This window comes from Diplotaxodon limnothrissa, linkage group LG12, assembly GCF_057381915.1.
Source record: "Diplotaxodon limnothrissa isolate DT_005_m linkage group LG12, D_limnothrissa_male_GT1.1, whole genome shotgun sequence".
Lineage (NCBI taxonomy): Eukaryota > Metazoa > Chordata > Actinopteri > Cichliformes > Cichlidae > Diplotaxodon > Diplotaxodon limnothrissa.
This window is the reverse complement of record NC_140607.1, coordinates 14009249-14033890: the sequence shown is the minus strand read 5'-3', so window position 1 is coordinate 14033890 and position 24642 is coordinate 14009249. Positions and strand designations below refer to the sequence as shown.

The window sequence follows — 24642 nt, the reverse complement described above, 5'->3', positions numbered from 1 at the left end:
CAAATACACGTCCCCACGCAGCTGAAATGCCCTGAAAATAAGCAACGATGGCACAGACGATTTCCAAAACTCTGGCTCGGGATTTTTCCATTTATTTTAATAACAATTTTCATCATGAGGGGAGTGCCAGAGCAGGAGAAGCAGAGCAACACACTGAGGGATAATGATCTCAGGCCTCCAGTCAAAACTCAGGCTGGCTCCTTAACACGAGCAGCTCGTAAACACAGCCGATAGCAGCGAGGGAACGCACCCAATTAAAAAGCTCTTTCTTTCAGCTCATGAAGACAAGGCCTTGTTTTTTTTTTACCTTTCATCTTTCACCTGTCAGAGAACTGAAAGCAATACTATAAAGCAGCTCTAACTAAAGACCTGCAGCGCAGGGCTTATCCCGGTCGAGCGGAGAGAAAGTGCACAAGAGGAAGTGGTTTGACTGACAACGGAGGCCTAAAAAACACAAAAGAAAACAAAACAAAAAAATCCCCAGAGGCCTTGTGAAATTCTTCCTCTGTTCATTCCGCTACAAATGATATCTGTTTATCTTTTAAAGAGGCAGACGATTCGTCGTTAACATTTCTCGTATCTATGCGTAAACACACAACGACAAGATAAATCTCATAGCGAGAACCTGCTGTGGTTCCTTTTTCGACGTGTCGATGGTGAGTTTGGTTTAAGGGTGAAATACTCGAGAACGATTAGATATACGCAACATGGTGCTGCACATAAATGATGCAAGACTATTGACTCAAAGAGATCAACACGAACAGCTCTTTTACCAGCAAATATTTAATGAATTCATAAATATCATGAAATATCTATAAAGATGATGCAAGCTAGGTTCAGTATTATTTAATGAACTGATTTTAAAAATAGTCAGTTAATTTCTCCCAGTTACATCACTGTGAACTGAATATCTTTTGGGCATCAGTTTAAAAAAAAAAACCCAAAACAAGCAATTCAACCAGTGAGCAAAGAAAATAATCTAATAATAATAATTAATAAAATAATAGACAGTTGCAGTGTTGCTTCCAGCTCATGCAACAGTGTGATAAGAAGAAACAAAAAACTATGGCAGTCTGCATCTGTCGCTGAGCTGCACAGGTGGCGATATGTGGGCTGCTCTGTAATAAGATAAACTGATGTGTTGACACAAGCCAGCAGATGGTGCCACTTGTGATGTTTTCACACGTAACACAGATGCATTAAACACTCCCCCCCTCCCCTCCCCCGCTTTGACAACCACAACCTGTATTCTTTTCAGAAGATACAAAGATCGATATCTGGCCTTTTATCATCAATGGACTCGGGAACAAATGCGTTGTCTCGAAAACCAGCGTGCAGCTTTTCTCGCTGGTGGCTTGAAGTACACCTTGCCTGATTCATCCATAGCGGCTACCTCGTTTGCATACATAAAACAGCGAAATAGAGTCATGTGAACGAGCCACAATGTGCCAAATACCTTCCGTGCACCCAGCAGTTATATTAGAGCGTGGGCGTGTGAAAAAAACACAGATCTGATGTTTTACATTCTGTGTGGGTTACTCTGTTATCTGTCTGTAGCAGGCTTGTGGGAATATGCGAGGGAGTTCACGTTTCAGTTTGTGTCTGTGCGCTTGCAAGCTCTCATGTCCTGCTGTGTGTATGTTAACCACACTCATCCTGTGCGTCGAGCCACTCGCCTGGGAACATGACGCGCTCCGCCTTTTACCCCCTCGGTCTCTTCCTCTCCCTCACTCTAGCTCTCACTGTCTCGTAAGAAACTCATTGTGCTGTGAGGTAAAAAAGAATACGAAAAGAAGAAGAAGTCACATTTCGCCCACAGCTCTGAACACCTGAGCTGTCACTGAATTCTTGAAATGCAGAACGAAGCATCACCGAGTACGTCGCACAAACAAAGTCATGACCTGCTGTGGTGAGGATGGGGTGGGGGTGACACTGAATTAGGCCACAAAGTGAAAGCATGTGTGTCCAGGACGGTGTTATTCAAACATGCAGGAAGTGTGTCTCTCCCCATGAGCGGCGAGAACAAAATGGAATCAAATTAGATCAGGAGAGGGTTTATTTTAGCAAAAGAAAGCAGGATGGGGGGCACTGAAGTATCGGTTACAACGCTAGCACACTTCTATTCCTTGGTTCCATTCTCTGAATCGCTCTGAGGTCAGAGCGCTCTGCCGAAGCTCCCGTTTTTCCTTGATCCATTATTCATGCTTCCCCAGTGGAGCTCTGCCTCCGTGGCAAATAGGTTTCCACAGCTACGCCAGAGCACACGCGTTCACACACATGCAGATAATGATGCAGATAAACACGCGTTCAGATCATCCACATACAGTGTCAAACTGTCTTTTCACATCCCGTGACACAACAACCATAGCGAAGTGTGAGAGCAACAAATTACTTCAAAGCAGAAGCAACAGAGGGATCCAACGGAGGCTGCAGCATTTCACGCCTATCGGGGGCCGACATAAGCTCGTTATGGAGCAGTAACCATGGCGGGCACACATATGGAGGAAAAGGGTTCCTCCTCGGCCAGCTGGGCCAGAGGAGAATCAGCTGGACTTTTATCCTGCAGGTTCATTGATCGGCACGTTAACAACAGTAGTTATAAATTAGCAGAAAGAGGGAGAGAAAGACAGAATATACAGCACGGATTCAGGGTGACGCTTTTGTGTAGCAGACATGAAAATTGGCTCTTGGCTTTTAATATCCACCCGTTGCCTCTGTGGAACTGTAAATTCAACTGAATCTGAGCATTATGCCTCCGTTATATCGAGTGAAAGGCCACTGCCGACTCCAGAAAATCTGAGCTAGGAAAAGAGGCCAGTGCCTTTGTGTGCATTTGCCTCTTGTGTACAATAAAAAATCTTTACCCTGCTGGGATGGCTCCTCTGGCAGTCCCCACGGAAATGCGCTGGGTGCCCGGACGGTTCAGATTGTTCTGTCCGTTAATGGTGAGAGTGTGGTGGCCATGGGCAGATGAAAGAGATGGCATCACGGGGGAACAGGGGAAGTTGGCAGCGGACAGTGGCAACTGCACCTGTTCAGCTTTAGCTTGTCCACCTCCCAGGCTAATGTTATTGTTGTTTGTGCCGGTGGAGCTGGATGTTTGAGACCAAAATGAAGTACCGGCGAAGGTATTGCTCTGCCGCACTACGGTATGGGTCCCTGCAGTGCCTGTGTTGCCCGCCGTCCCCCCGTGGGGTTTACGTCTCTGGGAGGCCAGGATGGCATTAGAGGCAGCTCTTGTACTGTTAACCAGGATGCACTGCTGGCAGGAGCAGGGCTGGCCAGAGCTGGCGCCCACAGGCCAAGACTGGGACTTGGGGATGGAGCCCATGATGAGCGGGTAGGCCAGGTCCATGCGCCTCCGCAGGCGTCTCTTTCTCTGGCTCTGCCTGTTGGTCTGAGACATGCTGTTGAAGTCGATGAGGTAGCAGAAGCCCAGAGAGGTCAGGTCCAGCCAGGGATGCTGCTTCTCATAGGCGTTCTGGATGGTCACGCAGATCTCCATGTCGTACGGCGTCCATGAGCCGTTATCGTTCTCCCACTCCCACACCACACCTTTCCCTGGGGCAGATGACGGATCATAGAAGTTCCTCTGGACTGGTCTCATGGTGCCTAAGAGGAATCAACAGAGAAGAGAAGTAACGTGAGGACGGCTTTGTATTCAGAAAGCTTATAACATGTTTCACTCCAGTAAAATTAGCATGTAGAAAAGAAATGGGGGCGGGGGGGACTCCTCGAAAATCCCATATCCCATAATGCATCACATTGTCCATAATATTCAATTCAGATTTCTTCACAAAACCTCTTTTGCATCAAAGCCAACACCTCCAGATTGAAAAACAAGGAGCCCAGAAACTGAAAAACCTGATGACATCATAAGGATCATTAATGCATAATCACTTCTCTAATGACGTCTGTGCCTCTGCATGGAGATTTTAAAAGTTTGCATAAGTAACCCTATGTATCACCACGGTTACTTATCATGAGTCATACTCACAGGCTTCACCACACATAATGAGAAGCTTGTTGGAGTGCCCCTTTAATGTATTTCAATTATTGATCTCACCACAGGCCGAAAATGAGATGGTGCTAATTTAATGAGAAAAAATAATAGATAATAGAACATGGGTTTGCCTTTCACAGTTTGGTGATGTATGCTCGCTTGTGTGCCGCTATAATTAACAGTTAATGAGTAAATGAATAACTGTTTGGATGATAAATAGACAGAAACTGCCTGTGACATTAGCCTGAGGAGATCCGCAGCTTTTCTGTGTAAAGCTCATCAAGTGAGCTAACAAGTGTTGAGACGCCAACTTGACCAACTGAAGGAGATGACGTATAAGAGTTCACCTTCTGCCTGAAGCGATAACAAACTGGGGTGCACACATAGTCCAATCACTCAACCTTTGAAGCTCCTGCTGTGTCGTAAACTGCATGCATGGCCACATCATGCCCACAATGCCTGCTGTGTCCGTCTGAACGGTAAGGGGGTGGGGGGCATAAAGCCAGGAGCTTTGTACTTCTGTCCGTCTGCTGATGACCACTCAGCTCCCACCTCCATTATAACACAATTACTGTAGTCACATGGGAAATTAGGACACCTTAGCTTATCCATCTCCCCGCCACACGTCAGCACGGGTATCCAGGCACTCCAGCCGAAAGCGTCATCCCCTCCTTCCCCCACCTAATTTAACGGGTAAATGCACACTCCCAAACCAGGGAGGACCAGGGTGATAATGGAGGGAAGGGAGTGTGTGCCGAGGATGAATGGGGGTGGGAATGAGTAGAGGGTTGGTGGGCAGCAGTAAACCCTCACCCGGGAGCTTGATGCTGGCTCCGGAGAATAAAATGCATCAGCAGGATCAGCAAGTCTGACCTTGAGTCGTTGCTGCAGACTGCTAAAGGACTGGGCTCGACAGCTAATTTTATTTGGAGCGTCTTTAGAACCACGCACACACACACACACACACGCACACACACACACACATTTACAGATGACTGCTCAATGAGCCAGCTGCCTGTGTCTCTCACGTCTTCAGTCAGTCAGCCGTGCACAACTTTCTCAGCCAGTCACATCCATGTCTGCTCACAGCTTGCCAACTTGCTTTCTTATATAGCACTATGCAAAAGGGTAAAAACCACCTCTTGTTTCTTTAAATTTTGCTTCAAGTGAGCCAGAGTTTGTTGTAATTTTAAAAAGGGTCTTGAGCAATAGTTCTCCAGGGTTTCTAACGGTCTTTCTGCGTTTTCACCCATTTCTAGTCCAGTCGACTGGACAATTTCATAGCTCAGTCCTTGAACACTGACCTGTGAAATATTCTACAATAAAAAGCACCTGACTCAAGGGATGAGCCATTGGTGTTTCTACATATAACATCTTCAGGCACTTTCCTACAGCAGCCTGTTGCAAAAACACATCATGTTTTCCTATTATATTTAGCCGAATCTCAAAATAGCAAGTTGACAGGCATGATATAGAATAACAGCAAACCTACCATGTAATAGCATAATATATCATAATATTACTCTTGCACCAACGTGATTTCCAAAGAGTTACTAGCAAAAAAACATTGTGTTTCTCAGCACATGTGCAGCAAGTCCTTAAAAAATGGGAGAAAACCATACAAGTGGAGTGACAAAGAAGAAGTACCAGGCCTAAAAAAAAAAAGTACAGTAGATGAACAGTATCTGAAAATCATCTCTTTAAGAAATAGGAAAAGTTCAGGCAGAGACCTGACACAGGACCCACAGAGATGCATCTGGACCTTCGGCTGATCAGTGATTGTCTACAGTCTACAGCTGTAAAACACAGTGGAGGCTCTGTCATGGTTTGAAGCTGCATTTCAGACAGTGGTGTTAGAGATCTTGTCAAAATTGTCGTATGGTTTTACCACAATACTGAATTTCCATGTATGTTTGCATGCTTCCCATTGTGGTTTACGACTTTTGCACTGCACAATTTCCATCGAGATAATAAAAAGAAATAACAAAGATTTCAGCGTATTTCAAAAATACAACACGCACATTAACAAAGCACTAATTCCTAAATTTAATAATTTTCTCTATACACAAATCAGGGGAAAGCTCTGACCCCCTCATCACTGTGGCAACTGTGGGATGCATTATGTTCATGGCCCGATGGATGGCGGCACAGCTCCAAACAGTCTTGACCAGCGTTAAAGTGTAAACTGTAAATATTTAATCATGTGGAGATGTTTCATTCCCAGTCTCAACTTCAGGGAGGAAGCAAAGATGGACATTATCTCTTTCTGTAATCCTGTTAGGTATTTGTGAGCACTTTGATGGTGCACCATGCATGAAACGAGCTCAACTTGAAAGAGTTTCTTCAAACAGTTCAGTGGGTTTTAAAGGATGAGCGTCTGGCAGTCAGGTTTCTTGAGTGTAACTGAATGAGGTCAGGACCGAGCATTGCTCAGCATTTACAGCCAGATAGCTGCACAGTTCAGGACTCTCATTCTTCACCATCACACTGGAGTCGAGCGTAAAGTTGTCCAGTAACTAAACACAAGGGGTTGTTTGACAAAGCTTATAAGGTGTGTATGTAGGTTAAGAAGGTGTGGGGGATGGGGTGCTAGCACCTAGATGTGGTTTGCTGAGAAACAGTTTCAGAATGTAACTTCTCCTTAAAACCACACATTGACATTTCTAGTCAGATGAAAAGCCAAATTAGCATTTTGTGCTAACTCCCATGTTTAATGTGATGAGTATCTACCAAGGTCATTTTAATTAAATCATACTGGAACTAGTAAAAATGAGACCTTTGAATTTGGAAAGCTAAAATAAAAACCTTTACAGTTCGGTATTTGTCAATTTGGTAAACTTTTATCACATTTCTTTTGACTGACATGCTTACTTAGACTTTGGATGTCTAGAGGACTTCTTTCGAAAAGTTATCTGGTTTTTACTGTTACTATTTCATTTGAAAAATTAAACAGTAATTTATTAAGTACACACCATTGTTTCGATTGTTAATGAAGGACAGAGCAAAAAAAAAAAAAATACCCAAGATAAATAATCCAATAAATCTGACTTTAAATAAACTTTAAATATTTGCATTCTTGTGTAGAGAAACTATGAAGCACACCGAAGAAAACACCAGAGGTCACAACAACACTTTGGTCTGGGAGCCTCCTGTAGGAAGCTTTATACAAAACATACACCCTGAATCTCTTCTCCGAGTCTCATGTTGGGCTGTAATTCTCTGCTGTGTATCCTACCTTCCTCTGTGAAAACCCAGGACCGAGTTGTTGACGTTCTCCCCATGACCGTTCTTGCTCTTCCTAACAGGAAACGAAGCGAGAGTGGCTGCTTCCTGTCTGAACCTGTGCGCCTTTGGCAGCCATCTTTCCTGCCTTCCCTTCTCATCTCTCTTATCTCATCTCCCACATTGTCCTCTAGCTGTCCTTTCCCCAACACCAGCATGGTTTGCTCTTGGGCAAGCTGGAGCTGTGTGATGTATTGCCACATTGGGCCTCACTGTGGGACTCTAGCCCTACTGTCACACGGGGCCAGGAGGGTTCAGGGTGAGCTTCATTGCCCTCTCACATCATGGCTGTAGGGAAACTTCCCTCTGTCTGTTCATCACATGACACCATGCCAGTCTCCATCCTTAATAGCTTTGTTTTTCTCTGGAAGTGAAGGAAGCCCAGTCTGAATCACCGTTTTATATGGAAGGACATGCATCATTAAATTCTAACATCCTTGGCTGCCCTTAGAGGCTTACAGCATAGAGACACAGCAGATTAGCAAAATGATGCTTTGTAAAACATGCCAAAGGTTTATCTCTGAAGAAGACAACGACAGCTCGCATATCACAGCAGGAAACCAGCTCCAAACACTGCAAAAACGAAGCTTCTGAGAAGATGAACTTATGTCTAAGGATTGAAGAGATGCTATCGCCTTTTATTTAACCAGCAAAACAGCTCCTTCAAACACAATAGACATAAACAACTACAACATCTTAAAAATGTATTGTTATATTGACCTGCGGTTTAAACTTTAATAATATATGGGCACTGGAATTTTTTATTTCAGACTGGGATCATTTGTTTTGTAGTCTGTAATCACGTTCAGATTAAAACATATTTAAAATGTAACTGTATGCACAGAGAAACTGTAACTTCCTCATTTTAAAAGAGGTGAGAACATTGTGATTGAGTTCGTAGTATAATATCCTATGAGATTCAGGCTATGAATGGAGATTCACAGGTTCTCCTGAGCATCAAAGAGCCAGACCAAAAAAAGTCCATGCAACTGCTAACCCAGCAACCAATGGGCTCAGCCAATCGATGACAGGTGATACAATCACCTAATAACCCAACCATATCATACACCCCAAATCCCCAATTCAAAGACAATGAATCATTTCTGCTTGACTTCCATAAGCAAAGCTTCTTTTTTTAGGTATAGACACAAAAACTGTTTGGTTGGGTCACGGTCAGGTTGAAAACAACATTACAACATTAACTCTTTAGTTTTAAAAACGATGCTAAAGCTGAGACCAACGCGTCCCACTCAAGCAGCCCTATGTGACAAGTTAAGATTCAGATGCCTCTTCAAATATCAAAGCAGAAAACAATTTTTTCAATTTTCAATTTTGTTATACTAAAAACATGGCCACCGGTATACGCACTTATTCTGTCTTTATCCTCTACTTATAATGTAACACACAACAAACTAGAGGAAAAAAGGCTTTTACACCTCGTTACAGTTCATCGAGGGAGTAAAACTACTTCCTTCCACGCAGAGACCCTCTAAATCTGTCACTCGGGTTATGACACGCTAACTACTCTGCGGTGTGTTCAAGAAAACTGTGGTCACAAGAGCCTTAAAGAAAACTGTCAGTTCCTTATGATCTCTTGTCTTGCCGTGGGTAACACCTGCATGGCTGCTGCAAAATACACAGGATTTAATCTTTGCTGTCACACTGAGGAAAGGTTTTGCTGTCGCTGAAGCTGTCTCTGGGGTCTTAAAGGAGAAAGGGCAGGAGGAAGGGTTTGCTCGTATGTGAACCTTCATACAACTGCTTTCCCTGAGAAAAGCACCGACGGAGTCAGCACCTCATCTCCTCTCTCATCTCATCCGCTGCTGACGCCAGCTTTCCCTCGCTTTCCACCGTCTCTCCTGGATCTGTTTCAGCAATGCCTCGCTGAGCCATTCTTCACATTTTCCACTCTGTCACTCACTGGACCCCGTCCCGCTCTCACTCAACGCTCAACTCTTGGAGCGAGAACAAAAATCTGTGTCATTGAATTAGGGCGCGCATCACCTTGTAGTTAATGCTCTTCTTTGCACTGCTGCTTTGGGAAGAAAGGCAGAAGAGAAGCGCCAGGATCAGGCACTATAATATGGCCTTATAATTGACAAACCTCTTCAATTTCCCTGGGGCTGCGTTGAACCTATTAGTGCGGCGGTTTCCAATTTAACTACAGACGGATGGGGGCCAGTAACAGGTCCAGCATCATATGCCTTGACGGTATCTGAGAAGCAGAGCTACCTATTCTTTGTTAGAAACCAGGCAGCCCACTGCCATAAAAGAGAGATCAGTTACAAAACGTATTTTAATGTAACCAATTAACTTGATCTTGCGCTTTCACAGTGAAGAAAACCACATTTTTGGGTCAGCTGTGGCTCAGGAGGTAGAAAAGGTAATCTACCAGCCTAAAAGATCCCTGGCTGCTCCAGTCTGCATGTACAAGTATCCTTGGGCAAGATCATGAACCCTGAGGTGCTCCCGATGCATTCATCAAAGTGTGAATGTTAGTTCGAAAGCACGTAGGCTGGGAAAAAAGTGCCTTTGTGAAAGGTCAAATTGGGCTGTAGTATAAAGTGCTTTAAGTCCTTGAGCAGAGTAGAAAAGCGCTATATAACAACCGTTTAATTTACCATTCCCCAGTTAACTAATTAACCTTCACTTTACAAACTGTCCAAAATAGTGATAATGTGCTTTTTTTATGCTGCGAGCCAATGCTGACAATAACCGGACTGATTTAGTGGCTATTTAACAGACCATACAGTATATGCACTATTTTTGTTTGATTTGCTGTGAATGCATTAAATTACAAAACTTGCACCAACTGCCAACAATTTCAATGCGGCGTGACCAGACCCAAACTCCGTATTATCACCTCTGTTAAGAGCTGCATCTTCAGCTACACCTGAGCAGTTTTCAGCAGCTTTCCAAGTGCGTAAAGTCAAGTGTGTGCTCATCACTTTTTCGACATTCACAAGGTTGCACACGGTGAATTCTGTGTGACAGGTTGAGACTTTTAACGTAGACTTCTACTACAATGTCCCGAGGCATCTGAGGGTGAAGATTCAGCGGAAATGAGGGGAAATGTGATGCAATCGGTTGTTTTTTTGTTCATGCTGACACAATCCCTGTTCACCGGATTTGCCTCCCTGTGATTCTGGCCCACTTCCAGAAAATTTGAAGGGTCCTTGTTTTGACACACTGGAGGCGGACCGGCCTGCTGAGGTGCAAGCACAAAGACAGGGCTTCTGCAATTCTTCTTCTTTTGCAATTCATTTTTATTTATAAAGCACCAAATCACAATCATTATCAAGACCCTACAATAATACAGAGAAAACCCCAACAATCAGACAACCCTCTATAATCAAGCACTTGGCAACAGTAGTAAGGAAAAACTCCCTTTTAACAGGAAGAAACCTTCAGAACCGGGCTCAGCGAGGAGCAGCCATCTGGTGTGACTGGTTGGGGGTGAAGGGAGGAAGACAGGACAAAAGACACACTGCTGAAGAGAGCAAGAGATCAATAATAATTAACAGCACAGCTCTGGAACAAGATGACACCGAGCTGTGATGTTTACAGGCACATCCAGGTAACCTTTGATCATACCCATTGTAACATCGTTATTGAACTGCAACTTAGAAATCAGGCATATTGAAGAGGTAAACACATAATTAAAGTCGGACAAAATATAAGGGGTGCTTACTGTGACATCATCTTGACTGCACCTTCTTCCAAACTTCAGCTACAGAAAAGCATATCTTTCAGAGCATGGTTTGCCACAAATTAATATTTACCACAAGTTCATTTCATTTTACAGTTGAACAATTCAACAGCACAACCGCGAACCAACGTAGCACCTAGGCACAGGCTCTTCAATTGCCAGCACACGGCCTTCAAAATACCATCCATATGAACAGTGAACGCATGATGAATATGCAAATAAATCCTACAGTATGGGGAAAATAAAATAATTGAAGTGCGTTTGATGTTTTCTAATAAACCCCAGAGCACAGCTAGGGAAAAAAAACAGGACTTTCATCTCTCAAAAAAGGGCCTTAGCAAACAATAAACCCACGCTGGCTATTAGTGACGATCAAGAGACAGAAAATCGTGGCTAAAAAAAATGCACCGTGGAAAGATCTATCTCAAAACAGATCTGTGGCTACAACGTAAATACGAGGAGAAGTGAACTTTTCATTTATATGCATGCACTGCTGCGAGAAAAGCGCTCCTTTTCAAAAGATGTTGTCATACCTGTACATGAAAGCCTCAAAATCTGTAAAAGCATTATCTGCTCATTAACGAATATCCTGAGATCAGAGAGCATAATAATGAGCCTGGCAGTCTGGCATTAAGCTGCTTTAACAGCATTATATGTTTCAGTGTCACAGTTCGCCTGCTCCTCTCTCACAAAATCACACATTAAAGCTAATATTCTAGAGTGAGATGACACTTTATTTCCCCCCAGCACGCAGTTCTATCTATCTATCTATCTATCTATCTATCTATGGGCATACATGATGAACGAACAAAAATGGAAGAGCAACCGCTGGTTGAAAGGTGGTGGAGGAGAAAAGGCGTAAAGGTGATTGAACAGGAGAAAAGAAAGGGGGGAGATGCAGGGGAGAAAGACAAAGATAGAGTGAAGGTGCGAGGAGAGAGAAAATGGGGAGATGGAAAAGGGCCAGACAAAAGTGCACAAAGAAATGCTACGTGAGTGTATTAGGAGAGAAGGAGCAGATATGTGATGAGGGGAAGTTTTCTGCCAACGAAACAATAAAAAAAGAGGATGTCTCACTTCTGCCCGAGCTCAGAAAGTGAACACTGCAGTAAAACCGGCCCAACTAATACAGTTTTGCTGCCAGCAAGACAAAGTGGTGAAGAAAAGTGGCGTAACTCCCACTGCAACCCTACACATCCTCAGCCCCTTCAACACTCCAAACTCTCCCACACCTTGGCCTGGGGAGCTGGCCAGTTACCATGCGCTTGTGCAGAGCTTGCACTTACTGAGGTAACAAAAAGAGACAGAGAGGGGCAAAAAAAAGAAAATCTTCAGAAAATTAAGTTACAGTCCTGTCCACCTGCCAGCTCCTGTAGTGCCGCAATAGACCCTGAAACAACCTTCATAGATGTCGTGACGGTTCTCGGATGAAGAGGTTTGAATCTTCTGCTCTCTGACTCATTTTGTTTGTGTACATGCATGTGTTTGTGTGACCACTAGAAGACTCTGAACTACCCTGAAGAGGTGAGTGTGTTTGAATGCACAATGGCTTCTGCTTCACACCACTTCAGCCTCATCACGTCCAGCAGGAGCCTCGTTAGCGTGTCAGCGCCGTGCTGTCACATCACTAGGGCAAGCGAGTAGGAGGCACAGCCTCAAGCACCGTCATAAGACACACAAACACACACTAACATGCAAGCTTGGCTTCACACAAACATAGCTCCACACTGCCAGACAGCAGTGCCAGGGTTACAGTTAAACAGGTTTCTTGTTAGGAGTGAGAGGCACTTTCACACATGGGAAACAAAATCCTGCTGCGCTAACTTTTCCAGTCAACTTATAGGCTGACAAAACTGAAAACAGCTTTTGACAACATTCCCTTTTGAGTTATGTGATCAACAAAATTTTCTGGGATTTTTCTAGGTGGTACCAATCAGCTGGTGCTAAACTAACAAGCTAATCAGTTCCAGCTTGCTGTGGGAATTTACTGTGGCTTTAAGGGCACAACTGCATTTTACAGTAATGACAGGTATTATGAAGCCATGGAGTTAAGATGTCTATGGGGGAAAGCCATGTGGACATGACATCTGCCTGCCCATAATTACTGGACACTGACTTTTTTAGCTACTGCATACTGGCTTTCCTGCAAAAAAAAAAAAAAAATCAGCCTTTTCAAGTGTATAATTGTAAAGATGAAATGGTTTTATGTAATAAAAACAAACTTTCATCTGGCTTCTCCCCCCCCTTTTTTATATTTTCCATTATATTTGTGGAATAAAATGAGTCACTTACGTTTTTATTTTACAAATATATTTGAATTTGAAGAGTGAAGGAACTGAGATGATGTCTTTGTGCACTATCCCATTGTATGTGATTCACAGAGTACTGTGCAAAGGTCTTGAGACAACCTTCAAATTTCTTTTTATTTTGCTAGGAACATGAGAAATAGGTGAAGAGATTTATTCAAATGTGCAAACATACATGGAAATACAATATATTTCCATGCATGGAAATATATTGTACACAGTTGTACAATTCAAATGAGTTTAAAGGTCAGACCGCTTTTATTTTTCAACACAGCCTGAACTCTCCTAGGCAAGCTTTCTAGATAGTTCCCCAGGCTACTTGAAGGACACTCAAAGCTCTTCTTTGGATGTTGGCTGCCTTGCTTTTACTGCATTTGCACTGTGTTTGGGATCATTGGAAGTCCAGATGGTATTGTGCATGTCGGGTCAAAATCTGACCGTACATTTCTGTGTTTACAGTTTTACCCTAATTCTCATCCTTAAGAATGGCTTCTTGACCGTCACCCTTCCACTGAGATCATTTCTGATGAGAAAGAGCAAATAGTGGATGGATCAGCTGAAGGGTCAGATGCATCCTTTAGGTCCTGTTACAGGTCTTTGCTGGATTGTTTTTTCTTAAGGGCATGGCTTTCAGACACTTTTCATCTGCTATAGATAATTTTTTAACCCTGCCACTTCTTCTTTTGTCCTCCACTTGTCCTACTACCTCAGATGTTTTAAAATCAGTAGGTCATCAGGAATCACCTTGGTGTAAAAATATAGTGGTAACAATTTTATGCAGGCAATTTCATAACATTCTTGCATAACACTTCTTGTATGACTGCTCAAATGTTTAAGAGGTCACTATTAAATGTGGTGGTGCAGTAATTTCACTACATTAAGAGAGTTGACTATTTTAGCTTCCCTATTTTTGCATTGCATTAGCGATATTTGAACCACCTCTAAATGCAATTTGGTGCAACAGCATCATGTTATTGAAAACAAAATCTCCACGACTGTCTGGAAGAAATGGAATATACTGGACTGCATTGCAGGTATACCCGCTAAAATGACAATACTGTCAGTGGCATTAATATCTTGATATTTGTGAGTGATTCCAAACATATGGCCAAGCTCTTACAGCTCATCATACATTGTTGACATGCTCTGTTCAGCAGGGAGAAAGTGATATACACAAGTGCAATTCCCACACCACATGGTGCAGTATTCAGCCGTGACGACACAATATTTCACGTCAGGCGTCACACCGCTACAACAGACTGTACATCAGTGAAATCAGTGAAACCCATTTACATGCTCAGCAGAAAGCTGACTGACGGCCAGCCCAAATCGGAGCCGACTTTGAGGAACAGCTCGCGTGGTTCACTGTCTGAACTTAAGAAAATAATTCCAGCAGCGAATCAAAGGGGAAGATTTCATGGATACCCAGGATCCATTATTGCACAAAAAAATATGAAGTGGAAGATAAGCGGCGATGGCGGAAGGGGCTAGATGGAAAAAAAATTGCACAGAATATTACATTTGACAAATAAAAGAAGTCTGACTCACTGAGATGAACAGTATGCAGTAAATTAGTTTGCTGAGATGGGCTTTTATAACCTTCACTTCATGGCTGTCAGACACGGTCAGGTCTTATCAGAGGAAACGCCTGGCTACATTAAAGCAAGCTGTCACTGTGCCAGAGTACAGTGCTCAGCTTTGATCAGCAGTAAACTGGACATGGTGTGAGAGAGGTCAGCGTATATCAGACCACCCGGTAGGGTGATGAACATTTTATCTACTGTACCCCGTGACAGATTTACCAAAAACAACTTCACCTTAAGTATGTTCTACTTTCCCGACGAGTTATTAGGCCCAGACCTTTTCCCAGCTGAATCACAAGTGTAATCACATTTCTGCTGTGTTCATAACTCAAATTTAATGAAGAGACATTCATCTTTTGTCCAGTCATAATTGCTCATTTTAAAAGCTCACTTATTTTCACTGCAGCGTTCCCTTTTCGATTATTGAGTCTATTAAGAGGAACCAATTCATGCTTGCTAAGGGCAGATGTCAGGGCTGAATGTAATCGGGGTCACGTCCTTGTTGCAAAGTTGCTGTTGGTTTGCTAAAAGCTTTTATTGAGCTCAAAGCCTGACCACAGATTCGACAGACCTCATCAAAGCCTACAGACGTGACACAGTGGCACGCTAACTTTTGAGGGTCAAAGTATTTTGAGAAACCCATTATACAAACCCACTTTTCAGTAAACCAACGGTAAGGTAACATTAAAGAATCTGCAAATGAAAACTACAAATATGAATATGGATGATAGTGTTATGTGAAGGTGTGGTTTGGACGCGCCTGTCTCACAATGAAAGGTCATTTTCAGTTCAAGAACACAACTTTATGCTATCGAGGTTCTAACAGCTCATTACGCCAGACCTCGGAGATCCCTTAATTATTAATGGTAGATTCGACACAGTGCTGGAAACATTGCTTAAAGAATTCGGTCCATATTGACATGACAGCATCACGCAGTCACTGCAGATTTGGCGGCTGTAAATCTCCCTTTCTACCACATCCCAAAGGTGCTCTGTTGGATTGAGATCTGGTGACTGTGGAGGTAATTTAATTACAGGGAGCTCATTATGTTCAATGAACATGATAATTTGAGCTTTGTGACATGGCGTGTTATCCTGCTGGAAGCAGTCATCAGAAGATGGGTACACTGTAGTCGTAAAGGATGAACATGGTCAGCAGCAGAACACTCAGGTAGGCTGTGGTATTTAAACAATGCTCGGTTTGTACTAAGGGCCACAAAGTGCGCCAAGAAACCATTTCACCACCACCACCAGCCTGGACTCTTGATATATAGCAGGATGGATCGAGGATTTCATGTTATTTACACCAAACTCCGACCCTACCATCTGGATGTTGCAGCAGAAATTGAGAACAAACAGTGAGGCAGTGTTTTTTCCAGTATTTTGTTCTTCAGTGTCAGTTCTTTGGCTATCCGATTCAACCGCACCATGTTCAAGGTCACATAAATCATCTTTCTTCCCCATTCTGATGCTCAGTTTGACCTTATGCAGGTCATCTTGGCCATGTCTACATGCCTTAATGCAGCAGTCCCCAACCTTTTTTGAGCCACGGACCGGTTTATGCCCGACAATATTTTCACGGACCGGCCTTTAAGGTGTCGCGGACAAATACAACAAAATAAAACTAGTACCGGTACCGAAAAAAAGAAGATTTATTCATAACACACGTGAAAAGACCCAGGAAAACCGAGTAAACGATCAAAACGATAACAAAATAACGCTGAAAACCGATAAAATCCTGAAAACCATACATTTCACACCTGAGCCTCAACTCTCGCGGCCCGGTACCAAACGACTCACGGACCGGTACCGGTCCGAGGCCCGGGGGTTGGGGACCGCTGCCTTAATGCACTGAGTTGCTGCCATGTGATTGGCAGATTAGACATTTGAGTTAATGAGCTGTTTCAATCTAGTATCACAAATGATTACGGCATTGAATGACGTATGTACAGTGACTGAAACTAGAAGGCTGCCAGTATAATCATGTCCCAGTGTTTCTGTTTACCATCTTAAATGTGACTTTAATACCAGAATCAGAACTACTTTATTAGACTTTTTTGTATTCTTTTGTCACTTAAGTCATTTCTCACTTACAGTACTATATGTGAAGCTTGTCCAGGGCTTTCATTTCTCACATACTGGGCACAAGGGCTGACTTTCAGGCAACACTTTCTCACCTTTTCAAAAGCTGACAGCAGAGTCGCAATATTTTGTGACACTGCAGGATCCCTCTGACTGTCAGTCTTCTACATCAAGCCTCTTAAATGACAACAAGCTGAAGTTCGTGACAAAACAAAGAGGCGAGAGAAAGCGCTGAGGGCTCGCCACAGACTCATATAAACCTCGAAAACTTATGGGGAAAGAAGTATAGCCTCTGTGAATTCTATGTAGAATTATTCAGTAGCTTAGAAGCAATAACAATGAAACAAAATAATTGTATTCTGCATGCATTTATCATTTATCCTTCACAACGTTGTGGAGAAATTTTGGTCCACTCTTCTTTGCAGCGTTGCTTCAGTTCATTGAGGTTTGCAGACGATTGTTTATGCACAGCTCTCTTGTGGTCATACTATAGCATTTTAGTTGGGTCGAGGTCTGAACTTTGCCAGATTTGTTGGTGTGATTGTGATCATTGTCCTGTTGCATGACCTAATTTTGGCCAACTTTAGTATTTGGACAGTTGGCCTCACATACAACACTTTGGTATAAAAATTTGTTCATGGTAAACTTGCTGTCAATTTCCCATGGCTGACAAACCCAATCATCACACCTCTACCACCGTGCTTGACAGATGGTATGAAGTGTTTGCGCTGACATCCTGTGTTAGGTTTTTGCTGAATGTGGTGCTGCTTCAATTTCAGCAAGGCTGGCAAGATTCCCAACACGACTGACTGACATCCAGCCTCCATGAAACCATGACAGAGTCTCTACCATGTTTACCTGATGAAGGCTGTATCTCTCTACTGACCTCCTGTGTACAAATTGATGACAATTTCAATTGAAACCTTTTGGTCATCACTTACTCTTTAGCCATTTTCATCCTTAAGATTAGTTTCCTGACATCCACCTTTCCACTGACACCAGATGAGGCTTCAGTGAACAGTAGATGGATCAAATGAAGGGCCAGATGCATGTATTTGTGGGATTTTGAGATACTGCTCATCTGACGTAGATAGTTTTTTAGACCTGTTACTTCTGCTTTTATACTCCACTTGACCAGTTCCCTCAACTTTTTTAAAGACATACTGCACAGCATACCGAGCTTTGTCAAGTTAGGTGCAAAATACTGTTTTATGTTTGTCAGCCTGTGTTATGTCTGGCATTTAACTGAAGACAAGTCAACAAATTATGTGTTTTTGGGTGTAAGCTGCTAATAATGTTACACAATAATTAACATCCTTCTTATTTTATCAAGAACACTCCCAGCACTCCATCATTCACGTTCATATCAAGGTCAATTGTTTAGTCATATGTAATATAGTTTTATATGGGAAGGAACACTTTTAATCTTTATGCTATCTTCCAGATAAAGCCACTCTTTTTATCTGTGAATCAATAATGTGTCAAAATATAGAAAAAGTAACAGCGATAACAAAAAACTAAAGATGTTGTAGTTGTCTTCATTGCTGACCAGCATATCTCTCTCTAACTGAAATGCATCCAACAAAACACGAAGGAGGCAACTGCTGTTTCAGCTTGATAAAAACTGACCCAGAGGCAACACTTTTACACACAGTTTGCAAACCTGTATCGACAGTGAAACGACATTATTATCATTATCATTACTTCCTGAGTTATGACGTTTGATAACGGCCAGAAAAGGATTATTGCAAAACATCATGATGCAACTGTGAAGCAAACCTTAGACCTTCAGGATATGAAATGTCATCATTTCACCATTTCATTCTTTAAGAAGTTTGTGTCATACTTTGTCACACTTCACTTATCAGTTCTTGAGCAATGGCCAAACAAGGCCTTTGTCAAATCATGGTGACCCTTTTACAACCAAACCAAAATTAAAATCAGCTCATCAGTCCAAGGACATTTGTGTGGAATTAGAAGAAATTCCCTCATTCCTGAAATATTGTGTTCAAGAGTATAGCACAGACAAGCTGACAACATAACTCCTCCACACCGTGGCGGTTGCTGGCACGAGGCATAAAAATTGATGGTGTGAGCAGCTCCTCTGAATAGCACAAGCAGAGTTTGGCTGCCAGGAAAACCTGGCAAATATTCCTCATATCACAGGCTACTGCAGGATGCTCCTCATGCTGGACAGTCACAGGACTTGGACTCTTACCAACAGCCATGATTTAGAAGTACTAACAGGTGACACGCAGACAGGAGGAGCAAAAAGTGAGAATGCCTCGCATTGACATTAGGCAGAGCCTGCTGGGCAGCCAACAACCAAAATAAGTGATGTTTTTGTGTAATGCATATGAAAAGTAAGCTTGAGTTTATCCCACGCCTTGTTAAGGAAATACATCCTTTGTGTTCATGAGTTTAAACAGTTGTGAGGGCAGCATAGAAATGCACACATAAAGAAAAACACAACAACTGACTACTATCTATTTTTTTTACTTACGACCGGCCGTCAAGCTGCAGTTAGAACTGGACCACGTAGTTTATTATTGTACACCTGACAGGAGGGCTGTCGAATTCATGGCTGGCATTTTTTCAAATCTTACAGCATGTAAGCTAGTTTTTCTTTTTAGTTTCGTTTAACTGTAACAGCCTTGGCCTTCACGTTGTTACCAGTGTGTGACAAATAAGTCAGAAAGTGTTGGAGAACAACGGCAATCATCCCTTCGCAGATCCCTTAAATATATTTCAGATGCTAGCATTGCGCTTCCACTGCAAGCTAGCAGTTCTGTGATTGGCTGTTTATTAACACAAAAAGTAGTCTGATGTTCAGATTACTTTGGGATGATGTTTTCCATCCATTGCAGCCGCTCACGGACACCTGGCTTATCACTTAGATGCTGTTGAGGCAGCCGTCCCTTTTCAGCATTAGCGGTTTGTCGTGCCTCCACACTGCTAAAGGAAGGTCTTTCGTTTTTTTGTAAAGCAAGTGAAAAAGCTAAGTCTGAGGCAGAAAATCCCACACTGTCTTTGTGTATTCACTGAGTCTGATCAAGGGAGTTCTGAGTTTGGCTCGCCGCAACCGCTGGCAGCCCGAATTGCATCACTGCAGCTCTGATCTCAGTCAAAAGATGTTTTCAGTAAATGTTAGACCATACGGTGTAGATCAAAGACACTCTATTGGTTACAGCAGGAACACTGTCCCTTTTCAACGTGACAGCTAGCTAGCACTTGGCAGATTCTCTGTGTTATGAAGCCGCACGGAAATTCTTCAACACAACAAACAGAACAAGACTCACTTTATTTATCATATTTTGGAGCAGCTCTATCTGCAACAGACTGGAAAGAGTTATTTATCTAGGAAATAAAAGCACCCAAGATGAGAGTGATGATACTTAAAGACACTGCTTCGACATGCTAGAACAAGATAAGAGATCGGCCCATAAATGGATCCAGGAGAGAGGCTCGTTTAATCAAATAATGCTGTGATCATGCATACGTCTTTATTAGCAGGAGCAGCAGCAGACAGACGGGCTGAAACAGACAACAGTTACTGATCTGACTGACCTCCTAGAGCGGGCTGATAAGCAACCAGTGCAGAGAGTGGCTGTAAAGCCGCTTCCTTGATGAAAAAGTAAGATATCTGCTTTAGAAGTTCATGCGCTGGATTAGAAGGAGATGTGGAGATGCACTTTAGCTACCAACGCCAGTGGTTTCCAGGGGATGCACAGCCTGCTCATCACTATAATGCAATGAGGATAAAGAATCATGTGTACCGTTTCACAGGTAACCGCCAGTCAAACTAAACAAGCAACTTTTCACTCTGGTACCTTGTTGCAGACATCTGCCTCTATAAACAAAGCATGTTGTCAGATAAGTGATAAAAAACACGGGCAGATGACTTCATAATTAAAAACAGGCACGCTTTGATGGGATGGATGGCGAGGTGTCTGAGCGCATGTGAGAGTGAAGGAGCAGGGAAATGTGCGCGGTGTTATTATCCTTCCCTCCGCTCTGTCACCTTCCATCAGGAAAACGTTCCACCTCTCCCTCTGTTCCTCTTCTCTCCTCACCTCTGCCTGCTCCCCCCCCTCCCTCTCCACGGCGCTGCTGCTCCTGTTCCTTTCCTGCCAACACGCAAGTGGATTTCACCAAGCTCGGTGCACTGGAGAACCTGAGCACAGGGTCTACCAATAGGCTGAGCATCATTTTGCTGTTGCTATAAACATCCACTCGAAGTTTCATATACATGCACACTCATTTATGTATGATTCATCTCTTGCAAGTCGAAATACACCCAGTATGAGAATGTAGTATGACATCTTCTCACGCAGTGTGTCAGCTTGTGCACCGCTTTCTTCTTCAGGTAACTCTGTCTGCCTTGTTTCTATTTCTACCTGCTTCTTCTTCACATTTCGATACCAAATGTGCATTTTAGAGTCGCTGGACTCTCTGCTTATTTTCTTTCTTCTGACGCAAGTGGGATTTCACAGTCAGAGCTGATGCATACAGTACCTGACCTTTACCACGTACATCGCAGGGATCCTTTTTACAGCTTCCTCCCACAGACCACCAGAACAGTTCCCACACACACTTACTACTTACTAAACGACAATAAAGAAGAAAAAGGAAAAAAAAAAGAAAACAACACACAAACGCGCCACCCTCTTTTCTGGTCTACAGCATAACAAGTGCTCGAGCACATTCACAGGTAGCATCCAAACCACAACTACTGCTGTTTGTCAGCTCAACACATAACAGAAGATGAGAGCTTTTGACTTGTGGCACTTTCAACCATAATTAGTCAGAGAGGGCATTTAGCCGAGGGAAATAGGGCAGAGAAGAAGAGGTTCTCACGCTCGTGAAACAAAAACAAACAAAGAGCTGCTCCATCGACACAGCAGCCAACAGCTGCTGATAGAGGTTATCTCTGCAGTCACACATGGGCCAGCTCACAACAGTGACTGCACACACACGTGGCACGTATGCAGAAATGACCTGCACGCTGCTCTCTGTTGCAGTTCAAATTGATTTATTGTATTTATGTATTTTCTCAACTTTGTGAGAAAATATCAACATCATGACCTATTAAAGCAAGGGTGTCAAACATAAGGCTCGCGGACCCAACAGAGACTTCAATATGGCCCCACTCGACAGCTTTGGAAAATGTGAATGTGGGTATTTTAACTGTATTTCCCCAGGTTTTAAAGCTTTTCTTATTGATGAAGACCTTCCCCCGTGCAACAGATAAACAATTAAATAACAGAAACCTTCTTGTTTTTTTCACTACTATAGAAATATCTGTTTTTACAGCGTTTTTATCATTACATATATAATAATTACATGCCAAAGCTTCATCTAGTCCATCAACCTCACACTGTTTTCATATTTTTAATAAAAACAATGTATATAATTACAGCAAAGTTCAACAATTACTTACGTCAGATCAGTGATCACAAAACTAACACACAGGACACTTATTATAAACCAGCCTTTATAGCCCCTTTGAATATAAAACAGAACAGAATACAACACACATAAAACCCCTTTTTCTTTTCCTTTCATTCACATACATCAGTCTCTGTGTTTGTGGACCATAAATGGACCCCATATGTATTTGAACTTGCCCTCCCTTAAGTAATTTCTTCTTTTCCAGCGGTACATTGATAGCATTTGTTTTGACAATTGTTTTCTTCTTGTAATTTGCAGACTGAGGTCCATTAGTGTCCTCTCATTCTTACTATATTTATATGTTTCTGAATATAAACCAAGAAGGCAAGACTTGGGATCAGGATAAACTGGTTTCATTTCCCATCACAGTCAGTACATCTTGCAAATTTTTTTTATTTCCATAAAAATCCATAATGCATCCAAACATAAAAACAGAATCTGCTCTTCCAGGTAGCTGCTGACTGACTACCTCGTACCAGACAAACTGAGATAGGGGAGTGGCTTCTCTTAAATATTTATGAACAACATAACAATGTTTACCAGATATTTAACCACTGGATTTTTGTTACGTATTTGTAGCATTATGTTTAAATATAAAGATGTGGAAAAAGGTTCCGATCTTGAGTTTCTCTTCCAGAGAAATTGATCATGATGGACCTCAGCTGTGGAGCCCAAGAATACAAAATAACAATATAACATGTCTTACCTCGTTTACTGAAGGGTAGATGTAACAAAGACAAATAGCCTGAACCTCCCCTATTGCGTATAAATGACACATTTTTTCATCCTCAGAAGAAAATCCACATTTTGTTGTAATGTAATGTAAGTATTGATTCTGTCAGTTGTAAATAACATTAATGATATCTGTTGATTTATTTAACAATGTCTTCCATAAGTGGCACACAGTTAGCATCAACAATATCCTCTAAGCTAGGTACAATCAGAGCTCGGAACTTGCTAACGCTGTATTTTAACTTCATTTTGTTATCATTACATTTGCTGTTACATCACACTTATTTCTTGCTATATAGCATGTTTTGAAACAGTGAGTTTTTTTTAATGCTGCTGTATTTAACATCTGAACAAACATACTAAAAAGTAAAGCTGACCAGACGTGCACAAGTTCAGCCACGGTCATGGTGGTGCACTGTTAGCTAAACCTTAACACTCTTTCAGGTCACAGAAACGCTGGAATCCATATCGCACATTCACAACAATCAGAGTCTAAATTCAGCCGAACAATCTTCAATACAAATCAGATCAATATTAGATTGACGATGTGAATTGAAATATTTACATTTTCATTGTTCTTCGCACTCAGCGGAGAAGAACAGATTTAAGTGACTTTATGGTGTTACAGAATTTTGGATGCATACTTAATAAGTGTGAATGTTTGTTGCTAAATGAGATTGAGGGATAGAGCACAAATGGTGATGATGAGGGTTTCTGGGTTATGTCACCTACATATGATCTTGATACATATAAAAAGGAAAAGTGCTTAAAATCCAAGCAGTGGCTGCAGTGTGAAATCCATCAGACAGGCCACAAGTGTTGGTATATGATGGAAATGCCAGATAAGCCCGTGTATTTTGCTGTGGGGGTGGCTGTAGTGAAAGGGGATCAGTCCACAGCAGTGTTTAGAGGTTTAAATGCCCCTCTGGGGAGGAAAACGGATCGATCCTTCTTGGCCGAGAGTCAATTCTCCCCCTGCCTTCAGCTGGATATCTATTCACACTATGCTTATATGAGCCTCTAAGGCTTCTCTTATACTATATCCATAAAGCATTGCTAGTCGGGATTTCACCACAGACTGGTGTTTTTCACCAGTAACTCTGCTGTTCTTTGCTAGTAACTATACTGAGATGAAATCCATGCCCTGTATGTTTTTGAGTGCCAATTAAATGCAGATGTTCTAAGGCTACTCCCTCCATAACCGGGCCCTGCTTCGTCGTTTGCGGTGGCTGTGTTTTCTTGTCATGGCAATCTGATTAGAGAGAGTCATGGAGATAAAACATAGCTGCTGTCTCATTAGTTTGAGTAACTCGGCCTGGCTACCACCCACAGATCCTCCCAAACCCATGGGAGCAAAGGGCAGCCCTGCACAGCCTGCAGGGACGGGACCCAAACATCATAACAGGCAGAGGGCACCAATCACACAAGCAACAATTACTCACATGCAAAAACAGAAGCATTTATTCAGAAACACACACAGTGGATATCAATCAT

At 42.5% G+C, this 24642-nt stretch overlaps 1 protein-coding gene across 2 annotated transcripts in view; it reads right to left on the bottom strand.

Annotated features, from left to right (window-relative positions):
- dtx1 (deltex 1, E3 ubiquitin ligase) overlaps nt 1–24642 on the bottom strand; it is a 40596-nt gene that overhangs the window by 13369 nt on the left and 2585 nt on the right. For both annotated transcript variants that reach the window (XM_085368009.1, XM_085368008.1), the window contains exon 2: nt 2865–3612. In XM_085368009.1, coding sequence (XP_085224135.1) covers nt 2865–3612 — 748 coding nt within the window. The remainder of the gene's footprint in view (nt 1–2864; nt 3613–24642) is intronic.